Source organism: Zonotrichia albicollis, chromosome 9 (genome assembly GCF_047830755.1).
Source record: "Zonotrichia albicollis isolate bZonAlb1 chromosome 9, bZonAlb1.hap1, whole genome shotgun sequence".
NCBI classification, from domain to species: Eukaryota; Metazoa; Chordata; class Aves; order Passeriformes; family Passerellidae; genus Zonotrichia; species Zonotrichia albicollis.
The window spans coordinates 27759226-27785273 of NC_133827.1; the positions used below are offsets into that span (position 1 = coordinate 27759226).

The 26048-nt window shown below is 36.8% G+C and overlaps 1 protein-coding gene across 3 annotated transcripts in view; it reads right to left on the minus strand.

Moving 5' to 3' along the window:
- ATR (ATR checkpoint kinase) overlaps positions 1-26048 on the minus strand; it is a 39754-nt gene that overhangs the window by 5756 nt on the left and 7950 nt on the right. For 2 of the 3 annotated variants that reach the window (XM_014268803.3, XM_014268804.3), the window contains 32 exons: positions 25523-25782; positions 24932-25122; positions 24726-24826; positions 24238-24409; positions 23417-23584; positions 22600-22794; positions 22071-22256; positions 21527-21619; positions 19991-20121; positions 19655-19798; positions 18708-18801; positions 17865-17990; positions 16182-16388; positions 15862-15975; positions 14854-14969; positions 13846-13966; positions 12831-12968; positions 11597-11804; positions 10905-11083; positions 9882-10046; positions 9433-9524; positions 8766-8857; positions 8224-8401; positions 6876-7052; positions 6336-6495; positions 5649-5828; positions 4198-4340; positions 3703-3800; positions 2389-2621; positions 1539-1673; positions 714-914; positions 255-398 (listed from right to left, as the gene is read on the minus strand). In XM_014268803.3, the coding sequence (XP_014124278.2) occupies positions 255-398; positions 714-914; positions 1539-1673; positions 2389-2621; positions 3703-3800; positions 4198-4340; positions 5649-5828; positions 6336-6495; positions 6876-7052; positions 8224-8401; positions 8766-8857; positions 9433-9524; positions 9882-10046; positions 10905-11083; positions 11597-11804; positions 12831-12968; positions 13846-13966; positions 14854-14969; positions 15862-15975; positions 16182-16388; positions 17865-17990; positions 18708-18801; positions 19655-19798; positions 19991-20121; positions 21527-21619; positions 22071-22256; positions 22600-22794; positions 23417-23584; positions 24238-24409; positions 24726-24826; positions 24932-25122; positions 25523-25782 (4942 nt within the window). The remainder of the gene's footprint in view (positions 1-254; positions 399-713; positions 915-1538; positions 1674-2388; positions 2622-3702; positions 3801-4197; positions 4341-5648; positions 5829-6335; positions 6496-6875; positions 7053-8223; positions 8402-8765; positions 8858-9432; positions 9525-9881; positions 10047-10904; positions 11084-11596; positions 11805-12830; positions 12969-13845; positions 13967-14853; positions 14970-15861; positions 15976-16181; positions 16389-17864; positions 17991-18707; positions 18802-19654; positions 19799-19990; positions 20122-21526; positions 21620-22070; positions 22257-22599; positions 22795-23416; positions 23585-24237; positions 24410-24725; positions 24827-24931; positions 25123-25522; positions 25783-26048) is intronic. The other variant, XM_026794990.2, reaches the window with a different exon arrangement.

Below are 26048 nucleotides of genomic sequence, written 5' to 3' on the forward strand. Positions count from 1 at the left end.
TGTTTTATAAAATATATTAGAAATTACTAAACAAGAAATGCTAAGCTTGACAGCAGAAAGTCTGCAGATACTTATTTATTGTAAATAACCTGTCCTGTATATTGTAATTTGTTATTGTTTTCACAAGCCTGTTAGAAGTCATACAGTATCAATTGCTACTGTTTTTTTGCTAAAGCTAAATTGGATTTTTTGTTAGCTCAGTGTTCTGTCCTGGCCAATAAGGACAATGCACCTGATTGTCTCATTCAGCTAACCTTATTAATAAGGGAGTTGAATTCCATTAGCCGACAGTCTTTTCTCAGATCATCTTTTGGCTTGCACATCATAATGTAAGATTTCCCGTCTGAACCTTTCAAGGTGATCTTTTTTGGCTTTTGAAGCGAGGCAAGAATTTCCACCTAAAGAAAAAAGAACTTCTTAAGTAACATCTGTATCAGATTGTCCAAAATAAAGTGTGTAATTGTAATAAACCACTGCAACCAACTGTGTTAGCACTTCCACGGTGCTGCAGCACATTAACCTCAGACCAAATCTTTATCTGATGCCAAGGGGCCACAGCTCCCTCAGGCTGCTGTGACAGAAGCCACTCAGCTTCCACAGAAGTAATTATGGAATTTCCTACCTCCTCCTCCCATTTCTAGAGAACAGAGATGTATTTGCAGCTGTGTTTGTTGAACGTGAAGTGAAAAAGCAGGTGACAACTGGAGCCTTACCGCATCATCAAAGCCTGCAATGTAGGCCCAGCAGCCTGGGAAAGGGTCATGGTTAGCATGGGTACCAGGAATTGAGGGAAGAGTTGGTATCATTACAGATTGCAAGGGAATGAGAATTTCACTGAAGGTGTGGTCTTCTACTAATCTTTTCAGTGTTTTGAAATGAATACTCATGCTTAATGTTGAGTTGTTTCCATCAACCTTGGAAAAAAAAGATGACCAAAGTTAGAAATAACCTTTAAAGTTAACAAACACTTAAAATAATACTGCCCTTTCATATTAACTAATAAATGGACTAGAATAATAAATGCTGATTGTAATAAGAACAGCAAGCTACATTTCAAATTAAACAATCAAGAAGTAAATATATCTGGCTGATATGACAGACTTATTTTTCACTTTGAATATAAATACAGAATAATGAAAGAATTCATTTAATTCTACCTTCATTATCAAGTTGATTTGTTCATAAAAGTACAACCAACCTATTTTTACAGTAAAACTCTGTCAATTAATGGGCATGAATGATATGATGAAGTACAAAACAATGTGAAGTCCATACACTGTTAAACAAGCCATTATGTACTGAAAAGATTTTACAGTGTGTTTGATTTAGAGCTATTTTAAATATTTTACAATTTAGTACAGCTTCTGCTAAACTGCAGTAACATTATGAATTAATAATGATTATTATTGATGTATTATTATCCATGTAATAAATTATATTAATATGAATTGGCTAATGAAAGCAATCAGAAGCAGCTTTTGCATGACATTCTTGACTGATCCCCCAACATGCAGCCATTTGTTTGTTTCTGTGGGTACCGGTTTGTTGCAGAGTTCCAGCAGCTTGTCTGTAAGGCGTGTGGCATCTCCAACAAATTTTGCTAAAGAGTCCTTCATGTGAATAGCTTTGTTTAGAATTTCCTTACATCTATTGACTCGCATAGGGTAAGAAGACTGAAAAAAAGGAAAGTTAAAATTTATTAAACAAAGATTTGAAGAATTCCCCACCCCCAGTAATTAATATTCTTTCCTTATTGCTTATCATATTTAATGTCTGGAAAAGGACTGAAATTCACAAGTTTCAATTGAAAAGCTGAAGTGGTACTGTTGGGTGTGTGGGGGTTACTTCTGAAACCATTCTTGGGAGTCATACAACATAAAGGCCAATATTCAAGAATATGTCAGTGTATCCTGAATGTTATTTCACCATCCTCAAGAAACAGTATGCAGCCCACTTCCCAGTCTGCTTTGGAATGACCTTACTGCTAAGTAATTACTTGTAATTACAGCTATCTACTAAGTTGATTCTTTGATTATAGGACTGAAAGTACTGTAACACAATTTGTAAATGCAACAAAATCTGTTGCCCATAACTACACAATTCATCAGCTATTTGTTATTCAAATTTCCTTTCCTAATTCACCATACAAGTTTGGATGCATATTAGCATTCCAATTTGGAACATTTAAACTGTAATATCTGAATTAAGACTGCAATAAAATAATTTGCAGCGATGGCACTGATATATCCTCTTCTACAACACTGTATCATAACAAATGAGCCTCTCAAATCCTTCTTATCAGCTCAGAGTAAAATGGGTTATATTTACATTTCTGAGAAAAACAGTTTTGTGAACTCAATAAAGGTGTAGCTATACATATCAAGGTACCTTGGACACAGCAGTCATCATCCACATTGCTTGCTGTGGATAGGCTAAGAACACCTTAGCAACAATCACCATCAGAACTGCAAAGACTTCATCATGAGAATGGCAGATCCGGGAGATGAGCTGAGAGAAGGCTGTCAGGAACTGGTAAGGTGCCAGGTGATTTGTGTGCTCTGTAATCACCTTGTTTATTTTAGCCAGATCATTTTTCATTTGAACACGTTCTGAACGACCTGCTGAAAAATGAAAAGACCATATTCCTGGTTCTCCCCACTGGAAATGCAAAGTCATTTAAATCAAGGCTACAGAGTAATATTTTGTTGGCAATTTCATAAGCCAAAAAAAATGGAAGGCAACTAAAAAGTTCCAACTGTAAAATTCTTTTTAACACAGCATACAGTGACTGAATACATTCGCTATTTAACTAAGCAGAATACCAGGAAATTAAGTCTCCTCACACTCCTAAAATGACTTCTCTAAAACGATACAGTGCATAGAACAGGCGAAAACCACTCCATGTATTTGCCTGAGAAAAGGATTCCAATGTTCTTTGGTGGAGAGGAAATGAAGAAAAGTCTTTCCATGGGATGAAATTAGCACATCTGCTCCTATCTCCACCCCTGTCCCTGAGGAGCCTGCTTGAGTTTCACACCAGCACCTCAGAGTGCAGGATTTGATGTGCCTGCAGCCAACAGTGGACCTAAGTGTGTAGAATGAGGACAAGATCAAGGAGCACACCTGTCTGCTTCACTCCACACCTGCAGGCAGTATTTGCAATTTTCATTTGTACCAGAATCTCCCACCCAAAGTGCATCTGTGGTGTTAGTTTCTCATGCCTTCATGCTGCTGCCTAAAAGATTTTTTTTGCCCCTTTGTTACAGTAAAATGAGGTGGAAAATTTCAGTAAAATTCCTTCAAAGACTGGAACCAAAACAAATTGGAAAAAAACCTCCAAGGCCTAACACTTTACTGTAGCAAGTGCATACAAAACTATTACTAACCACTCATGAGGCAGCTTAAAAGTGGTGACCAGGGGCATGCAAGGATTTTCCCTGTTATCTAATGCCTTCAGTTACCCAAGGAACAATGCTGTCTCACTATATACTTGAGAAAAATTCTGGAATATTTAATTAAAATAATTAATACTCTCCTGCATATTAACATCCTGTATTTTACAAGAATAGTAGTACTTTCTTGTTTCCATATAACCTCACGCAATAAATCTAAACAAAAATCTGTAAATCTACTTCACGGTGCTTTCAATAATCTATTCAAAAGAATGACATGGGAACTATGTACTGGGAAAAAATGTTCTACCTTTATCACATTCATATGCTTTTGCTCCAAAGTCCAGCCATAAAGACAGCATTCTTGGCATTGACTGATAAATGAATTGGTTTCCATACTGTAGAGACCTGTGATTAAATGTTTAAATCAAAGAATGATATATATTAGAAGTAATACAAATTTTACATTCTCATTTGTTTAATATTCCATTTTAACTTTAGAAATTTATGTCAGCATTTTAATGCATTTGCAACAACCAAAAAATATACAAAGGGTTTGTTTTTATTACTCAAAACCACAGATTAAATAATTACCTGTCTGACAAAAGACACAATTGGTTAATGAGAAGTAAAATTAATTATGTATGAAAACAAAAAGGAAGGATGTAGTTCTTTGTTTTACTATAGTGCAGAAAAATTGGAGTCAGTCTGAATTGGTGAAAGACAATATATTCCTACAGAAATGGTTTTTTCCCCAGTATAATTGTCATCCTTTTACAGAAAGCAAGCCAAGTTCCCCTCTAACCTCCCAAAGTGATGAACTATGTATCTAATCAGATCTCCTTGTTTTTCCATCTTGTTGTCAGTTACCATCGGCATCAATTTATCATAGTATTTTGCAAGATAAAAATGTCCATCTTCCCATTCTGGTAAGAAAACTGTAACATCCTGCAACATCAAAATGAGACAATTACTTCTGAGAGGATGCTAACTTAAAAATAATAAATAAAAATAAATCTTTTCAAGAAACAATCTTGTATTAGTTATGTTGTGCAGAGTATGTGCAAAATAGTTAGTAATTGTTAACACTGTAACTCCAAAATTCTAATTTTGCCTCAAGATAAGTGCCTCTACAAACCAGAAGTCCATTTTCAAAATGCATTTAGGTTTTGGAGGCAGACAATTCATGATAAGAGATTCCTGAACTAGGAAAGATCATAGTTTCTTTAAAATCAGGTTCCTGATCCTAATAACTCAGTACTGGGTTTCTCAGAGCTTTTTGAAAAGTGAAACACTATGATGTTAACAGTAGGACCCTCTCATCTTCCTGACCTTAATGAATCTATGATTCCCTATTTTTCACATTTCTCTTTTCCTTCTAAATCATGATGTTTGAAAGAAAAACAAAAAATTGTGTGACATGTATTAGAAAAGAAGTCATTGGTGAGAGGGACATCCCTTATCTAATAACACTGGCTTCTTTCCTGTGCCTATACTTAGCAGAGAGTACTGAGTGTTAGTGTTTTCATGGAATCCACTGAAATTTCATTTGTTTATATTATTTAAACCTTCATTTGAGTTGATATATTTACATTTTTCTCTAAATGACTTTTACCAAAGTATGTTATCTAGTAAGAGAGCAGTAACTCTTAGCAGTATCAAATACCAAAACTTGGAGAGGAGACATGCTGCTTTTAAGGAAGCATAAACATCTGCAGCTCCTACTGTTTTAGAAGGCAATAATAATCAATGCCACCAAGTGTTTCACAGGCATCACAAGATGAAGCATGCAGTGCTATGTTGTTTAAGAAGATCATACCAGTTGTCCCTTTTCCTAGTTCTTCAGAGACTGGAAGCACATTTAAATCACACTTACAAGTCACTACCAGAGAGAGAAATAACACTGAAGAGTAGTGCAATGGATCACCAAGTCAACTCTGAGAGTTTGGAGTAGTCCATTTTAGTGAGGAATTCTAATCTGTGCAAGCGTGAGAAAAAAGCCATACTTCTGTAACTTGTTTATTTAAAAAAATTATATGAACTGTAGTCTTCCCTGTACTCATGTGTTACATTTAACCTGGTTAAGACAGGTAAATCTTAACAAGAAGAATTGCTTCCCTCCTACAATGGATGCACTGTTTAAAAATCCCATCTATGTTACACTTGGTTGACACTGAGGAGCAGAACAGCAGCTTACTTAAGGAATACATTATCATTCAAAGCTCCTGCCTTGTTAACAGCAGTATTCTAGATTACCTTATACTTTTTCATGACTGCATTGCTTTCAAAGTTAGCAGTTTCTTCCATAAATCTGCCCACCAGCAGCATTGCCCGACCATGGATGAGCTGATTTTTGCTACTGCAGGGTGCTTTATTTTCAGGGAAGCACAACTCAACTCCCTTCTGGAGGACAATTAGTGCTTCATGAACTTCACCCTATGGGAAAGACAGAAAACATTTCATATACTTTAAATAAGAGAGAAGCAAAACTTCCCTAAGAGTTGCTTTAAGGCAAAGCTGTGTCCCCAAATGGCTTCTAGGCCATTCTGGCTGTGGTAACTGAATATTACTAACTTCAAATGCTTCCTGTATTCCATGTTATCTCAGCATTGTTGTGCCTTTAGGTGTAACACAATTATTTCTATCGTGTTTGCTGCCTACTTGCTGCTTTTAGTTAAAAGGATGCAAATTAAGAAGAGGTGTACTATTAAAAGAATGTAAATTTGCCAGGTAATCCACCAGTGTTATCCAAGGGTGCCAGGAAGGTCAGTGGAGACAGAACAGGGCTGACCAGCACCTGGATATCAGCTGCAATGTGCTGACAGTCCCAGCTGACATATCTTGTTTTACACATGCTGATTGTGTGCCTTTTTTTCTTGAAGAAAATTAAAAATATTATTTTCTTGCAGGTAGAAAACTAAATTCCATTTTTGTTTACCTTACCTTGGACCAGAGCCACTTTGCTCTTTCTACATAAAGCTCTGAGAGCGTTGATTCCCCAGCATTGAGCAGAGCATTATAGGCAGTCTGGTGATGCCCAGCTTTCCTTGCAACTCTGGCACTCTGGAGCCAACATTGTCCAACAAGCTCACTGTAATCCTGGCTGCAGGGACATTTTTGCAAAAAATAAAACATTTCCATTTTGAATGCTACTTTAAAATCTGAAGTAAAAATCAATGTGTTGAAACACAAATTTCTCATGAAATTATATGCTACATAATGATAATTTAAAACTATTTTAATACATTTGTTTCACCTTTTTTTCCATTTAGGCCTAGAAATAGATATACTTTCTCCCTGTTTCTTGCTTCTCTTGCCTTTAGACACTGCTTCTCCTCCTTATTTTGAAGGTACATAATATTGGGGGACTGCTTTTGTCTAGAACAAATTCCCTGAGTTTTACTGTCTCTCTTCTAACACATATATGAAAACCCAGAATATAACTGAGCATACAACACAGACAAGAAACAGTCATGTCCTCACCTTTTACTGAGACTAAGCAAAGCCCTTCTCAGTGCTAAAATGGGTTCTTTTGCTCTGTAAGAGTTTTGGGTCATTTCAATGCGAGCACACCAGTTCAGGGAATCTCTGCTGTGGTCACCATCTGCTTGCTGAAACATTGGCCCAATACTGTGTTCCAGCTCACACAGCATATGCAACCTGTGTTAGCAAAATAAAGGCAAGAAATTGGTGAGAACTGATTGCTGTTTGAGATACAAGCAACTCTTACAAAGTTTTTGCAATTTTCTTTCTAAAATTTGATCCTGTAAATAATGTCACCCAGTAGGATTTATTCTGAAAAGCAAAAACGCAGCAAAAGCAAGCACACAAAATCCAGGATATTCCTTTGTCAAGCTGCTGCACAGAGAAACAGTGTAGGTCACCCAGAGACGAAGTCAATCTTTAGAAAGAATATTTCTATTACCTTCAGCAACAATTCTTCAGAAAATATAACATTTTCAATACATCCCATTTTAAAAGCAATATACTTTTACTTAAAGTGCAGTTATTCCATTTATTTAAAAATACCATTACTGTGAATATCTGTCTCTGTAAAGATGGAAAGCTGAGTGGTTGTAAATGCCCCAGTTCTCACTGGCAGAGAGAAGTGGCTACAAATCTAGTGGGTACATCTGACAGAGAAAAAGTGATCCTTGAAAGGCTCCCAGGTAGCCTGGATCAGTGGCTGAAGGAAACTACTTTGAAACACTTCTTTCTCAATTCCCAAACTTCATTTCCCAAACAACACTGCAGAAATTACCAACAGAAAAGAGAATTAAGAAGTAACTAAAACATGCACTGCAACTGGCTTCAGCCAATATCTTGCCATAAGAATGCATTTACAGTGCAGAGGAAGTATTAAGTCTTTTTTTCAAAAAGGCTACTCACTTTTTAGTCTACTGCAGCCAAATTAAAAGTTTAATAATAAAGAAAAGGGATGCGGTATAATTCTTACTGCTCTTCCTTGATAATAAAAGGGAGTGCTTTTCAGGCTCCACAGAGATCAAAAGCAATGCTCTTAAGTTAAGGGAGTTACTGGCCTATTTGTACTACTCCAAGCATGGAATTAAATTGCTGGTTTTTATTACCTGATGTTTACATTTGCTTTGCTAGCTGATTTGGAAAGACCATACCAAATAGTTTTATTGGGAATGTTTTTCATGGAGGATAAATATAAATTCCTAATTAATCAAAGGTTTTCCGTTGGATAAATACAAAAATAAAGGTGGCAAAAAATGTACCATTTACTGTAGAAATGCAAAATTCTCGCTGCTGCATACTTGATTACATGGTTTGTGCATTTAAAAATAGTGCCATGAAAATGAGAAACCTGATAATGTGTTCATATCCTCGCTGATAGGATCCTCTTTCAAAGCTTGCTGCTGAGAGGGGCACAATCTGCTCTGCTCGAACAACCTTGAGCGTCTCATAAAAAGCTGCTTCATTTTTCTTCTTGGCTGATAACAACAAGTGTCCCAGTCTGACACTCCAAGTAGTTGACTTCACATCTTTGGGGAGAAGTAGAAGATTCTGCTTCTTTAAGCAGCTTAACCTGACATGCTAATTTGTCTTAACATGCTACTGAAAAAATAAATTTTTCTCAGAAGTAATTGCAGGTTATTAACACTGTATAATTCAACTCCACAATCCACCCAGCCAGATAGACTCAAAAAAAGTCACTCAAAACTTCTGCTTAAAAACTGCACAGGTTACAATCAAATTCAGTCACAAAATCCAGAACACAGTCAGAACCAACCCTCCTACCAGTGAAATCCAAACCAAATGCCCCTTGATTCAAGATGATTAAACTAAAACATACAATTGTTCAGAAAGGCAATGAAGTATGAATAGTTTTATGTAATGATAAGTTACCTGAAGCCAAATAATTTTCCAGTAAATCCCATTGTGATAGTTTCCAGGCTGCTTCCACTCTGTAAGTGTTCAACTCTGAAATCCATTCAGACCTATTAAAGAAAACAAAGGCAATACAATTTTGTGCTGTCTCCTCTCAGTATGTTAATCCTACATTACATTAGCAAGTGTTCTTTACATAAAACTTCTCTTACTTGAAAAGAGGCAAGATAAGCTTGCTTCTAAAGAAAGTCAGTAAAACCAAAGGACATGCACTGATAACACATAAGATCTGTACAACATGATCCCACAAATGCAAGCTCCAAAGAGTGTATTTCACTTCTGTGGTACATCAAAAACTACCAGCCTTTAATCTATCCACCAAACAGACTACAGAATACCAATGGAATCAGTGACATGGGAAACAGTGCAAAAATCCTGTCTAAGAAATTAAAGCACATACCAACACTGCTCACAGAACAGACAAGAACTATGAAAATTTCTGGACTTCTTGAAATAAATAATTTATATATAAAGCCCTCAAAGTTTTCCAGCTTCACACTGCTAATTCAATTATGTTTAATAAGCCTCAAATATTTGATAATGAGCAGAAATGGCTACTGAGGCAGAGATTTATACCAGAGCTTCATATTATTCAAATGAAGTGTGTATTAGATGCTTACAGTACCTGTTTGCAAGCACTCCATTGACCTGAGTTATTACTGCAGATAACTGACCAAGGCCTAACATAGACTTCACTGCACCATGATAGTGAATGATCTAGAAAGAGGAAAAAAACCAAAACAACAAATGAAAACCCTACATACACATTAATTAAACTCATGGCAATCTGAAGGAAGAAAAATGCTCATTTGGGTGCTTTTTAAAATATGAAAAGGCATAACTAATTGCACTGTAAGATAAATGAACATTCAAAAAATCCAGTAAGAGATTTGTCTCAGCTCATAAGCCACTTCCAACAGCAATAATTATTTAGCAACTGGCACCATAAACACTTAGATTCCTATGTTACTTAAATATTCTGAAGAAGTTTTTTTCCCTTGGTCATCTGCGAGCTACAAAGTTTAAAAATAATAATGATATTTAATAAAAAAGAGAAATAAGGTTTTTATTTACCTGATCAGGTTCCAGTTGGATAGCCCTATCATAGCAGGCTGTTGCATCTCTCAACAAGCCAATACTTTCATGCTCCAGGATTTGTTCTTTGAGAGATGGCTCTGCCTTCCGAATGGCGCTCACCCCAGCCACTCCATCTGGCTCGTGCATGGCTGCATACAATTTCTGTACACAAACACAATGGCATGTGGCCATTAAAAACACAGGTATTTCATAGATAACCTGCAGAATCACAGAACTCCTTAAACATGGGGCACACACTACTCTGTAGGACACACTGGCAATCAATTTTTATTGGAGATGTCAGTTTTTTGCCAGGCTCCTTCCAAAGTTGAGCCCTAGCTCTCCTTAGTATACAGTAGTATTTATGATCTCATGCTATTGATAGATTACCACATGAACTTACCTGAAACCATCAGTATAAAGAGTAAAATAAATATCCTATTATTACATGATAGCAAAAAGATTATTACTTTTGGTGAAAAAGCAACATACTAAGTTTTTTTCAAATTTGAAGTGTCACTGACAAATATAAACCATAGGGAACCACAAACAGGATCATCCCACAGGTTAAAATACTTCTTAAAAATAATTTCTATAATTTGCAATACCTTTAGCATTGGCTCTTTTTCTACTTTAGAATAAGCCACTTGGAATTTCTTCCAATGTACTTGGCACTTTTTTTTGTTATTATAGTTGGCTGTATTTTCTGGCAAAAGACACAGAGCCAACTTCAAAGCAATAAATGCTATCCTATCAACAAACCCACATTTAATTATTTTCAGGAATTTACAATCTTTTATTATATAATAGAAAGCTATTCGTTCCTTTTCCTGTAAGAAGCATGCCAAGCAAGAGAACATAGTAAATATTGCTGAAACACAGATGACTAAACACTTGTGTTTAACAAGTGCACAAATAAATCTTTTCTTCTTCCCATCAAAAAGAAGAATTTCACCAAGCTTTATTTATACACATTTTCATCATAAAATAAAAAACATAAACCAAAAAGAACTTCAGAACCTGAAGAAATCCAAGATGTTCCTGAATATTTTGTTTCTTCTCTGTTATAAATGATTCAAAGTGCATCACAGCCCTGGTGTAAGCCTTGGAACGAAAGGAGGCTACAGCCAGTGTGTCCTGGGGAATGAGGTCTAGAAAACGTGTCACATTTTGATATTCTCCATAGTCCTCACTTGATGCTGTTGAAAAAAAGACATATTAAAAAGTTTGTCAACTGAGGTTTTATTTATAAGAATTATCTTATGCATCAAAATTCAATTAACTCATGTAACAATTTAGTGAGATAATTGTACTAATTAAAGAACACTGCTTTCTCCTCTGCCAATAAGAATTCATTTAAAACAATTTTGGTGAACTTTCTGCATCTTGCAAGACAGTACAGAACATTATATATGTAATATTACATACATAATATAATATAATATTATATTCAGTTAAACAGAATGTTTAGAAAACTGTCAAAAACTTCACATTTCCAAATTTTAAATCTGTATTTCTTGCAACAGACATTCAGAACAATTTATTTGGGGTAGAAGGGGTGGAAATCACACTATAACATTAAGAAATCATAAAAGAGATTACATATTATATTAATGCAGCATTTGTAAATGGTCACAATGTGAAGCTGCAAACATAAATAAAATACTTCTTTAAATAATGTTAATGCCATTTTAAATAAAATAAGCCCTCACTTTTTAGATCACTTCTGTCTTTGCTAGACTTGCCAGCATTTTTCTCAGCAATGAGTGTTTGAAACTTATGTCTGGCCCACTGAGTGAGATGGTCCAGCATGGAGAACACGGTCTGTGTGCTCAGCTGGCTCAGGTCAGACGCGCTGTCCTCGAGCCTCCTGCTGGACTGGTCATCGTGTGTCAGAACAGCCATGATCTCCATGTAAACCTACACAAAGGCAAAAGACACAAGTGAAATGGCAAAGAAATGGCAAACCAAGCAGCAGCTGTTGCCAAGGGATTCTAGACAGGGAGAAAGTCTTGAGGTTTCAAGACACAACAAATGCTACTGCATCTCTTCTACAAATACAATACTTGAAAATTTGGTAAGAATAAAGTTATCTACTAGTTACAAGATTACAGATCTACTTTTTTGCTTCTGTTTAAATAAATGCCCTGACAAAATATCTGTTTCTGTTTGTTTTAGTCCATAAAATATGAGTTAACATAAATAACAGATGCTCACAGAGGAAAAATCATCACACGCCTCTACACACCCACAATATTTAAACACAAATATTTTAGCTGTGAAATTTCAAATTAATGGAATGTAAGTTATACTTTTCAGTATCTTCTAATCCCTTCATTTCACCCAGGACATGCTTACAAAGAGTCCTTGCAGACTTGCATCTCTCTGTACATACCTGTGCTGCTCCCAGTAAAAATGGCAGCACTTGGGCACATGCCCTGACAGCTCAAGCAAACTGAAGGGAAGCAGGATGACTTCTCCTCCACCCCAGCTTTGCTACAGCACATCTACAGATCCTGCTCCCCAAGAATGTGGCAGCTGAATAGTTTATCCACTGAAACTATAATTGTATGCAAAGGAGAGGAAAAAATTATGAGTGTGAATTCTTGGCATTATAAAAGTTCAGTTTACTGGCTGTTTGTGTTGCACACTTCCTCTTTGTACCACTCCAGCTGCTGATGTTACTGCAGTCATGATCGAACACATAACATCTCATCCCAGGCCCAACTGATGGAAATCTGCTGAAAAGCAGTTCCAACACAAACTTGTATGAGGATATTCAAAACCCTGTCAGAAAATTATTATTATTATTTCTATTATTAAAACACAAAAAGGAGTTTAACACCTGAACAATTTATTCATGTAGGCCTACAGAGCTGAGCAGCTCTCATGAAGAACAGCTCCTGACCATTCCTGTGAAAAACACTACCATCTTACACAGCTCACCTCTTGTTGATCCTCTTGACTGCATCCCAACAAAACATAGACAAGGATGTGTGGAAGGAGATAAATTGTCACTTTGTAGTCATTTTTCATCATAATGCTGCAGCAATCAAAGACTTTTCTGGCAAGATCATGTCGCACCTATAGAAAAAATATTATTTCCAAGAAAAGCATCATTACAACAGTGCAAATACATGAACAATCAATAGGTTTCCTTTGGTTGATGAACACAAATTCCAGTCCATTAAATAATTTTAAGATATCTATCTCCTACAGAAGTTTCATCAGACTTAAATCTGCAGCAGGGATACCAGATGGCAGCTGCTATTACATGTAGCAACTGCTGACAGCACAAAGACAGGCAAGCACTGCTTAAATTTCCACTTCTCCATGTGTTTTACACCATTGAGAACTTGCACTGGCCATAGAAAAAACCTTAAGGCTGAGAGTCTGTCACTACACTCAGCCTCTCTTCTGCAATTAAAAGCCTGCAGAAAGTAGGATATTATGAAGACATTCAATTCTATTCTGTCTGAAAGAGGACATTGCAGTTACTGAGCTATTGTAATTCAATTCACTTCTTAGAGTGGCTGATTTGGAAGTGACATTTTCAGTGGGTCACTTAGATATTGGAAAGGGAAAAGAAAAAGAAGATACAAGTACATTTTATGTGCTAACACTGTGGAGCTACAGGGAAATCTTTCCAAAACTGAGAAGATAAATCCAGAAGTATTTCAGAAACTTCTCACAAGCATTTGTCAGTGCCCTCAGTTTCACAAGAGTGTCTGGTCAAAGACAAGTTTCCTTGATTTTTAGCTTTGCCACTGCCTGTGAAGCCTCGCCAGGACCACTGCTGGGGAAAGGGGGAGTGCAGTACCCTGCTGGAGAAGCAGGAAAGTCTTGTAAGAGGCCTGCAGCCAGCACCCATATTCTCCCATCCACCCCTGACCTGCAGAAACTGAAATGAAGTTCAAGAACTGTCTTGCAAAGAGCCTTACAGAAAGATTTCTTTCCTTACCTTTGTTATAAGATAACCGGCCCAAGTTGCTGACCATTCTGCAAAATTATCACCTAATTTGCTTAAGTAAATTGGCTTCTTCACCTTAGACCAGTTTACAGCCTTCTGATAACTCTTGTACCTGTAATTTTGAAATATTCATTTAATAAAACTAACTTTTCATGTAATACAGTAAACAATATCACATTGTTAGTTATGAAATTCCCTCATTGGAGCAATATTAAGTCCTGTCTTCTGACTCTTTAAAAGTAGAATTAAAACCCCCACTTTCAGTAGTCAACATCTTTTATTCTAGAGCTCCTTAAAATTAAATATGAAATAAAAATTCTCATAACTTGATAGGTTGTTTGCAAATATATTTTAAAGTGCTATTCGCAATCAGTTTTAAGAAATGAAGTTTGATAAACATCTGAGTACAGTGTTCTTGACAGGAAAAACCCAGAGCATACATGAAAGATGAGAAAGGCCAAAAAGTCTGTTTTCTAAAAAGGTAAAGCTTATCATAGGTGAGCATGACTGTCTTCATGAGGAAATAGAAAGGAAACATTGATTATTTCTAGTTAAGACAGCAACATAATTTGAAGTTTATCATTACTTCAACAAAATGAATGTGAAGAAAAAGTCCAATTAAAACTCAGTGAGCTCCTCCTACTTCTGTAGAAGGTAGGACTAATAGGATGCTAGTAGATTTGAGTAGAAGGGAAAGAAAAGCAAAAGCTTCAAAACATCATATAAGTCAATGCTCTAAGGACAAACAGGCAAACATGGGCAAAGTATGAGCTCCAAGTTTTGCTTGTTTGATTTAGAGAGAACTACATTCAAGTAAGTAATAATTCAGCTTTTAGTAGAAAGACCTTATTCCAATTTTGTGTATATACATACACGAAAGAGTAAGAGTCACTCATACATGAAGAGTGAGAGTCACAAAACCATATATGGTTAACACTATCCTGGAGAAAAAACCCAACAGATGTGTTAAGAAAAGCCATTCCTTTAGCTGTCATATACCTTGTGTTTAAGTGAGGTTCCAAGATCTCCTGCACATGCTCAGGAAATCTCCTCCAAAGCCTGGAGCCAGGGCAGTCAGTGTTGGTCTCTCTACAGTCATAGATGGACAGTAACTCCTGAAAAAGATGGTTTGCATCACCAAGTTAGCACTGAGGATTTTCATGACCACAGTACAAAACCCCATGTATATGATATGATCTTTCCAACCTAAATGAGTCTGTGATAAGTAATGAGAGAGAAGTTATGGAATGTTTAATTCAGAAATCATAACTGCAAAACTGTGATCCAACACTGTTAATCCTCTGTTACTAGGCAAGTTTTGATTTCAACTATGGATTCCCTAGATTCTCCAGTTGGTGTTTGGACCACATTATCTTGTATTCTTCACATCTGCCAATAAACCAGGACTAGAATTTAGTCTGATTCCTCCTTGTGCAGGAAGTGCACAATCTTGTGCATATGCTAATAAAACTCTTATCCTGCTGACTACATAGGGCCACCTATTTTCTCCTGGACTAAAGAACTATCCTGAAGTTTTCACAAAGATATTAAACATCATAACCAGCAAGAATGAAAAAGCAAAAACCTCCATCCGCTAAATAAAACCAGCACAAAAGACTAGAGCCTGAAAACAAGGGTAGGTTCCTTTTCACTTGCTTCTTAAAAGTGTAAGCAGAACCAGAGTATTCCTAAGAAACAGTCTGCTTTTCATTTCTGCCTATGAAACCTGAACTAATTCTAAGCCACTCTCAGGATTAGTCCTTAATCCCTGTGTATGGAACTGCCAGTTACCTCTAAAACATCCAATGTCTCCTATAATATTGTGACACAAAAATAAACTCATCTATCTTATGTGAGGACTAACCCAGAATACTAAGTGTACTTTCTAATTTAAACCTGTTACAGGATGAAGTTTCAAATACTTAAAAATGAAAAATTGTATTGCATAGTTCAATGTTACAGAACATAACCTGTGAAATAAAAGTAGGATCTAAGCACAGATCTTACCTGAATTGCATAAGCTGCAGAATCCTGAGCACGAACATTGTCAGCATAAGCAAGGAAAGCTCTGGTCAGTTCCATTAACAATCCATAGGCAAAATTTGGATCTTCCACTCCAGCCTTAATCACAAACAGAATGCCAGTTTTACTAAAACAGAGTAATAGCTGTATCTCTAAATAACCACTTGGAAGTGTAACTCCAAACTGTTTTAGGGGAGACAGCAAGTCCAGATTTTCAAAGGGCCTAGAGATAAGAGGTTCCCTCCTCCCAAGGACTTTTGGAAGACTCCTAATGCTAAACAAAACACTACTGCAATGCTTCTTACCACAAAAGTGAAGTGTTTTCCTTGAGTTTCACTTGTTGAAAAATCAAGCCTGCCAGGATCTATGGCTCCCAGTTCACCCAAACATTCTCCACAGAGCAGTCGTGCCTGGGAATTTGCATCCTGGCAGCCGATGAGAAGCACTGTCACCAGCTGGGAGATGACTGGCTCCACGGTTTCACTGTCTGTCACATACTTGATCAGCTTTTCCTGGGAAGATGAGTAATAAAGATGAGCCATTCTACAACCATATTTGTAAATCATCTCAGAAATCTTCAACCTGCAACTCACTTCCAATTTCATTTAGCCATGAGTTGAGGTTGTAACTACAGTCCAATTGCACTCATCTGCTCCTCACCCTAGGAAGGACTAAACAAATGCGTGAGGAATTTGGGCCTCAGTTAATAATGCTGCCATGGCCAATATTGTTTTCCATTATCATGCACCTCTCTACTAACTTAATTTTCTTTCTTTGTCTTCCCAAGTACCTCTTTTCTTTTCTACATTATCTGTATTTTTCACTTATCCCTCTTCTCATGTGTTCCAGTACTTCCTCCCAACTTCTCTCATGCAACTGTTGTGATACCTCCTGGGTTTCCTGCCATTTCTATCCATTTCTATTCTTATTATTTGCCATTTCTTGGACATTTCATAACCCCCAAGTCCTACAAAGCCCAGGGTTTCAAGTCCTTTGATCAATGTCCATCATTTTAATTAGGTGTCCTTTCTTTTTTTGCTTTGACCCAGCTTTTATTCCTTAGTTTCACATTTAGTCCAAATACAGAAAAAAATCAAGATGTTTGTCGTTGTTATGCTTAATGAAAACTGAAACCACAGCCAACATAACAGAGCAAATAGTTTCACAAGCTGTGGAACTAATTAAGTTTGATTTGCTTTAATTATTTTGCTAGACCTCTAACTCAGCAAGACACAACAGGATTTTGCTGACCTGAGCTGCAAGAATTATTGGTAGTCCAGGAGTACACACAATGATTGTTTGTTCTTTTAGCTGGGCTTTTTTTTTAAATTTCTGGCTAAAGAGCGTCCCACAATCTTATAACTACTAAGGGTACAGATTTATTACTTTTTCTATTGGGTCACATTCACCCTTTGGGCTAATAACCACACAGAACCGTAAAGCAATGTCTTCAGCTTGTACATGGCTATAAAATGCCTTTGCATATGATCAATGGATTCAAATTTTTGAGGGTGGAAGACAAAGAAGGAAGAGAAAAAAAAAGGTCTAAGGTGTTCCAAGGACATCTTAATTCTTTCATGTATTACACACATACACACACACACGTGCTTACTTTTAGGTACGAGGCTTCTGATGTCAAAACCATACATGCCCTAAACATAAGGCAATTTGTTATGTGGGCAATCAGACCACATAACAAATTGCTGAAATGGACTTCTTAGATACATCTTTCCTCAGAGCTGAAAAAAAAAAAGTACGCTAGCCTTGCTAAATCAGTATCACAAAGATTTGAGTATTTGAAAGTCCACCTACATAGAGGTGTCATGAAAAAGAATCCATTTCCCCCATTATACAAAGAAACAGCTTATTGAACTGAGGAGAATAACCCAGTTCAAGTGAACATCCTGTAACAACAAGGGTGTTTCAGACTTTTGGTCCAGATGCTAATGTGATTTATTTTTAGTTCTGCTGAAGGAGGTTTTCTATACCTGGTTTCTATACAGTGTTTCTTTCAGGCTGGTAAGTGCATGAATCCGAACATCCACATTCTCGTGCTGAATAGCTCTCATGGACAGCTGCAGGGCTGTCTGCAGGTCTGTGCTCTTGGAGGATTCCTGAGCAGGATATAACAACTTCAGGTTAAGTATAACAGGAATATGACTGAAAGTAAACAGGAATATGGCTGAACAGCATCTCAAAGAACACAAGCAAGAATACATGGAAACAACTGCCTTTTTGCTTACATTCTCACCTATATCTATATACCATTGTCTTCTTGCCTATTTTTAAAAATGTTTTACTCAAAAAGCTGCTATATTTTACTTTTGGGTAAATATAATGCTGGTGTAAATAAAAGTATAAAATCATAAGAAAATGCTTTGCTTAAAGTCTGTCTAGAATTAAATTATTTCTACTTTTGTTGCATTATTCCCAAAAATAATTGCTACTTCCCATCTATTTCCTAATCATTCTGAGGACAAGCAAATGAAATGAACCATATGGTATTCCTAAGAAGAGACAAACTTTGCTCCCTGTAAAGACAATATGGCCATAGCTAAAACTGTTGACTTCTCATCCTAAAATCTGTCACAAAATAGAAGAAAAGTCAGGGTTCAGGAGACGCTACAGAAACAGGAATGTTGAACATATTTCATTCCTAAACCAGAATCAGACCATGCTTTAAACTATGCCTGTGACACATAAAACCAATTTTGTGTATCACAGGCAGATAAATATACTTCCACTTAACAATGCACTTTACATGCTTTCCTTAGTTGTCATGAATTCATTTTATGCAATAAAGCCAAGAAAATAAATAAAAGAAGCTGTACCTTTCTGTATTCCTGAAGGACAACCTGAACTTCTTTTAGTTCAGGAAGGTCAGGTAGAAAATAAATTTCATGTAGAAAGTCTCGTACTGCATCCCTAATGGTTATAAAAAAAATATTGCAAAGAATACAGCAAACATTAGTTGAATCCAAAACACTCCTAAAAACCATCCAAATAAAGCAATGAAGAAATCTCTTTCAATATTGCTACTATGGCCTTGTACAAGAGCCTTATTATTCCTATTACTACTTTTTATTGTGAAAACTGTTGGTATGATACAATGCAAGAAAAATTAAAACCCATCAAAAGTAATCAAGGTATTAAGTATCAACATTTCTAAAAAAACCCCTTTTATGTTACAAAATGTAAGATGAAAAAGAATTATGACTCAATCTTATCTTCAAAAAGGTTAAGTCATGAGAATTAAAGTATTTTGTATTAAACTTTGATTTTATTTTCAGTTGGTGTGACCATTTGAATGGAATGTATGAAACCTTACTGAACATAATAATCTGTGCACTTCATAATTATACCTCTAATCACTGAAGAAAACAAAGAACTCATTTCCTCCCCATTTCCAATTCTGTACACTTCTCTTTAGCTTAGAGCAAATGTTAGCAATCATCATTATTCTGTAGAGGGAATTTTCCATATCAGCACAATAAACACACTGAAGACCACCTGGCAGGGTTCAGGGTCTGAATGGGCTGTAACTTGGCCACAGCATCATATATATTTATAAGGACAATATAAAAACCCCTTTTCAGATGAGGCTTGTTACATTTCAGGACCTCAACACAATTTAGAGAAGGGGCAATTTTATAGAGCAGCAACTATTTAGGAGAAAAATATGTTTTCTGGTCTCAGTGCTGGATGACTTGAATTCAGGGTTATCCCCATTCCTGTTGCAGGATTGAAACCATAGAACTGAAAATATCTTGTGCAGTACCTGTTCTCCACGATGAGGAAGTGGAATATTGCTGTGGTTTCCTTGGGTTGGATATGTATGAGGGGCAATAGCACCACTATCACCTGGCTGAGCAAGGAACCAAGGTAGGAATGGTCCAGACTTCGAACAAAGCAATCCCAGGCTCTAAACAAGAAAAGGCAACAAAAAATATAATCAATGATTCTTCTCTGCAGGAAATATTTCAGGTGAGTCATGAGAAGCACTTTGAGCTATTTCAGCACTGTGGTTTAGATTCCTGTCCAGAACAAAACAACACAGTGCATGAAAGGACAGAAATAGCAGGGATGTCACTGTTTGGGTACACCATCAGCCCACCTGCAGCACAGTTCTGGGAAGTCATCCTTGTATCTCAGAGCTGTTCTCAGCGTGGTCATCATCTTCACTCTGACAGAACTGATGTGCTTGGGACCCATGAGTGTCATTAAAGACCTCAGGCTGTTTAAAGCCTAGACAGATGAAAATCATTTTCATGTATTAGATACTCAGGAAAACATGTAGGAGTTATATTTTCTATTAAAATCAGGCTAGCCTTGCTTAAGAAATCATACTCTAAGATATCAAAATTAGTTTGATGTTTTAATAAAGAATTTGGGTTTAGGAAAAAAAGGGGATGAATCTCTAATGACAAGATTGTAACAAAACCCTACATTATCTAGGCTGTTGACAGATCATGAGGGAAGAACTGCAGACACCAAGGAGTTAATGATAACAGATGTCTATTATAAGACATGATTAGCTATATATCCCAAGCTGAAAAGAGAAGGCTTAGGAAATAGAGAGGAAATAAACAAATTTGCATTTAAAAGAAAAATCAAACCAAGAAAACCCCAACAGAGTTGACATATAACTGCTCACTGAAGTGACTGGCAAGCATCAGGGAACAGGTAATAGCTCAGCTGTCAATGGAAGACAGAAGAGAAATACTGAGATGCAGGAGATATTTCAGTCACAGTAACACTACACCAAACAAGGTAGTAAAATGTCCAGCATGACAGATCAGTAACACAGAATAAACCTGAGCTTGAGAAAGGGTCATGCAAGGGGAAACTCACCAAGAACAAAAGCAGAAGATAGAAACAATAGCAGGTGCAGCAAAAGAAGTGCTGTACAAATTAGGAAATTCAGAAAGCATGCAGAAAAGGGGCTATGAAAATGAGAACATTTTAACATGAATATCTGAAAATCAAAAAAAACACCAGAAAAAATGAAGTCTGTCAAAGCAAAGGTTATGTACATTCTAGCATTGAAAACTTCCTGTAGAAATCATCCACAGTCACTCTGTGAAGAGGCTAAAAGGCCAGTCTTGTGGTTGGAAGCACTGCTTCAGGAGAATTTTCACTTTGTCTCAAGCTGTGAGCTCTAATTTCTCTAAATGCACTCTACTGAAAAGCTTAAAGGAGCTGTTCTGTGGGAACCAAAACTAATCTCTTGGATTTCCATCTTTTTACTTTACCCTTTGGTGTCCTTATATAACCCCATGCAGTAATTCCAGTTTCTCCCACATTCCCTCATCCTCCCACTGGTGTTTGTTTCACACACTAAAAATAATACACTTGGATTTCTCCCCACAATTCCTGGTTGATTGACTCCTTGCATACACCATGTCTGACTGAAATATGTATCTGTCATTATTATCTGATCATTATCTATTTGATCATTAAAGAAATCAAGAGCTTTTAAGCTTACACCGAAGTCCTACCCTCAGTGAGACCACCAGTTTTAAGGAATCATTTTAGGACCCTAGTATCTTTGAGACTCCCTTGACAGTTGCATGACCACACAAGTAAATCTGGAATATTATAACAGTGCTTGCTTATTTTTGTTTTAATATTCAGAATTAAGTTTACACACCATTTTTTTATCCTCAATGCCAACACTGGAACTCAGTAACTGCATGTTAAAAAAAGCCAAGATACCAAGCAATTTAGGTTGCAGATAATCAGCCTATGGAGAGGGAAAAAAAAGTTAAAACCCCAAATAATTACAATAAGTTAAAACCCCAAACAATTAACACATTTCAAAGCCTAAGAAATTAAAATGCAGGTATGAAATGCAAATTCTGAAATACATATGAGAAGAATCCCAACTACGTAGCTACTTAAGAAATATCAGTGTTATTGACAGACATCCCTATTAGGCTGTGGGTCTTGCTGTTTTGTAAGATGTTAAGATTTACATATGTGTTGTTGGTTTGTTCTTTTCGTTTTGATTTGGTTTTATGCATACTTGGTATGGATCTCTCTGTTACAAAAACACTTCATAGGAAATGTCAGCCTTTCTTCCACTTTTCCCCTGAAGTAAGTGCCACTCAGAAAATGGCAAATTGTCTACACTCTCACAATGACCAAAAAGAAATTACTGAAAAAACTGAGCATGAATATTTTGATGTCCTTACCATTTGCTCTGGTGAGGTTATTTCCCTAGGTCCCTGATAAGGATCATCCTGGGAGGCAAATGAAGCCAGTATGGACAGCCCATTGAAGACTTGCTGGTAGTGCTCCCCGATCCGCAGCAGCAGCTCGTTATGCAGGCCCTGGTAGTCCTGCCTCAGCAAGCTGCCCAGCTCGATCTCAGTCTCATTCTGCACTCAACACAAAGAAATATCATTTCATTTCATCACAATGTAATTAGAGCACTGAGAGACAGGAGCCAGTGGGCTGGTTGGTTTGTTATAGAAGTCAAAGCTTTCAAACAGCTCAATGTTAGACAAACCAAGCTTTTAGAATTTGCTAAGTTCATAAAATAGCTTAGAAATATTTCTCAGAGCTAATGGAAGTGATTATAAACAATAAAAACAAAATTTCTGCATATGCAATTTCCCAACCTCTGCTTTGCAATACCTTAATCTAAATACAGCAGAAAGCTCACTATGCATCAGCTGTTGCTCCTCATCTGCAGGTGTAGCAGAGCAAATGCCAATTTACCTTGAGGTAGTGCAGTGCCCGCTCCAGCTCATCCTTGGTGCAGGAACAGACCAAATGAGAGAAGATGTATTTGAAGTTATTGATTAAAATCTCTCTTCTGTTCACATTCAATTGCTTTGCTATGGTTCTAATAAGTGTGGAGGCTGCAGGACTGGCCTTGGCTGCAAGGTCAGGAAGCAAAACTTGCAGGGTCCGCTGGTAAATGAAGAACTACAGTTAATGTAAGAACCAAACAAACAAACCCTCCACAACCCCAGGGTTAGGCTAAGTTCCATTTGGGTCAGTACCACAACATGTGTCTGGTCGTAACTATCACCACAGGAATGAACAGAGAAAAACTTTCATAAATGCATATACCTAATAAAAATGCAGATAAAACTATTTACTTCAGTAATTAAAATTAAATCCATACTAGTAATTAAAATCTAATCCATACTAAGAAACTTGTAAACAAAAAGTGAGCTAGCATTTTTTGTGTTAATCCAGATTCTCCATAAAAGGAAATCTTAAAAAACCCCAAAAGAGGTAAAAGGGTAGTTTTCATATTTTGAAATAAGAAAACTGACACCATGCAAAAATCACACCTTACAAAGGATGCCTCCAAGTGCACTAGATCATTAATATGCTTAATGAGCATTTTAAACTTTAGCTCCTTATCCACCACACTTGAATAGGCACTGTATTCATCCCTCTAACCCCTTGATAAAACTGTTCCTCTGCACTTGCACTCTCACTTGCAGCATTCCCAAGAGAAAGTGTGGATTAAAATTGAACTTCACAAGCACAAGCACAAAATACCAAAAGGATACCAACTTACTGAGAGAAAGCGATTTAGATCTGGAAAATCAAATACACTGGCAATCTCAGATAACATGTCCAGAGCCATTTCTCTCTGGTGAGCAGCTGTTTCTTTCTGCAGCTCATTGCCCTGGCACGGAGCACTCAACACCACCATCTGGCTGGAGTGCAGGGATTCCACAAGAAACTAAGCACGAAGAAAGAGGTACTTAGTATTATTTGCCCCTTGTTCACTCCCTAAAACTAAACACAAAAGTTTCACTGGTCTTTCCATGCATCATTTTTCCCTCTCATTTATTGCACATAGATCTATGATTATGACTTTGCAACAGAACTGGATTATCATCCACTTATTAATTACATTCAGTTTTGCAACTCTGGATTCAAATATTGCATTACTAAAAAATATTCAAAGTTAGAAAAGTCTGCTTTGACAATTTTCTTTTTAAACAGAACTTGTTGTTGTTAGGTAATGGATAGAACAAAAAATCTAAATCAATCATGGCAGAATTATGCCTGTGCAATGCTGACTTCAACTCCAAATTGGAACCATAGTGTCTTGCAGCAATAGTACTACAGAATGCAAGAGCCTCTATTTCAGAATGAAGCATCTAGGGAATACACCAGAGAACCGACACTATTGAGGGGAGATCACAACAAAATCAAAGATTTCCCATTCCTTCCTGAATGTTGGTAGGGCCTTTCCCTTAAAATCATTTCTTTCTTGTCCTATGAAATTTCATCTTGAGAAATACTGCAATTTTGACCTTGAATTCCATTTTCAAAATATATACAAAGAACCCAAAGGCATGCACTTTCTAAACCACACACTCTTTTTACCTGACAGATTGGCTTCTTGTACTGGCTGAAGAAAGCCTGCAGCTTTATGGCCTTGGCTGCTGCCAGGGCCCGGATCTCTGCGTACGCTGCTCCGGCCACCGACGGCGACTTGGACAACAAACAGTGCAGCAAATGCAGGAGGGCAAATGGCACCAACTCTCCTTTGGATGCCCTTACCAAGTAAGCAGAAGAAAAAGGATTAAAAGGTAAAACTGAATTGTTGCATTAATAAAATGACTTAAGAAGATGCAATTGCCATCATGCAAAATGAGTCATGCTTGTATCTGCATGGCTTATCCGTACTTCCTGTGACAGGGCAGAAGAAAATGAGAAAATGAGGAATGTTCCACAGGAATCAACAGCTCTGTACAGCTGCAATGGACTGGGAAAAGGGTGACTTCAAACTAAGTCATCTTACACTTAAAGAAAGGGCACTTTGTACCACAAACTGACACAACTTGGCAATTTTCAAGATACTATCAAAATACCTTCCAATATCTCCTGTTGTGAGAATCAAGGTGTCTTTAAGCTCATTATTTCTTGACATTTTGGCATTTGTGTAGGCTTCCTTCATCCTTGAAACAAACAGCTGATACACAGGAAAACAAAAACACATCAATGTTAGTGTTTGACACTAGTGAAACAAAAACCATAGTAAGTTAGGAAAAAAACCCAAAAATAAACATGAATTCACCTCTTTTATGAATCCTTCTTCAGAGTCTAAGGATTCTAGTATGTTCTTTATGCAGTTACTGAAAGCCACTCTTACATCTCTGTCTGGATCTTCCATTAGATTTAATAAAGACCCAACAAGAGTCTTCACACTGGACTCATCAGTATTAAAATCCAGGTGTTTGCAAAGATGAGGTATATTTTCTATAAATGCTGGATTGGAGGAGGGAAGAAAAACATGCTTTTAATAGTTTTTCAAAATCTACTGAAGTGCACAAAAAAGTGAGGCAAACAAACCATAAAGCACACTTAACTTTTTTAACCAAAAGAATAAATACTGTGAAATCAGAGAAGAGATTTCAAATTCAGATTTTATCATGTATTACACTTTAAGATATAGCCAAAGACCAAATTTAAGCCAAGGCAGCTTAAAAAGAACATCACTGACAACATTAAATATCAGCAGCGATATCAACTGAAATACAACACTTCAATTATCAATAGAACTATTAAAAACCCAACACAGAATAAAAGGAATGGAGAAAGGTACAGATATAATGACTTAGTACCTCAGCTGGAAGTGTAAAATGTTACTAAAGGTAAAGCCACATACCTAGCTTTACTGAACTGGGTGCTTTGCTCTCAAGTAGAATGAAAAAGGGCTTGAAAACACAGGCTTGCACAGAAGAGGCTTTTCCATGAGCAGAAGTCACAGTAAGGCTGCTACACAAAATATCATGAGTAATATCCTTAACAGCAGAGTCTGCTAAGGAAGGTTGTACATGGAATGGACCAGAAAGACAACAAGATAACTTCCCAACTATAGCAGCACAAGCCTCCTTGACTAGCTCAGACTCATCTCTGATTTGATTTCTGAAATGGAAACAGAAATGAAATCATTTTAATAGGTCATTTACCTAGAAGTTTGTTTTTCTACATTGTCTGAGTTCTCTAACTACACTGGCAGTACTATCAGGACAGCTTAAGGATCTGTCTCACTAAATCATCTCTGTCCTTTTCAGACCACCCTCACGTTCTGTTCAACGCTTCAGCAGCGCTGGGCATGGTGAGGCTGGCACGCTCTAAAGGAGAAACTGAAGACTAACACAAAAGGACAGGAGACACCAAGACATATATAA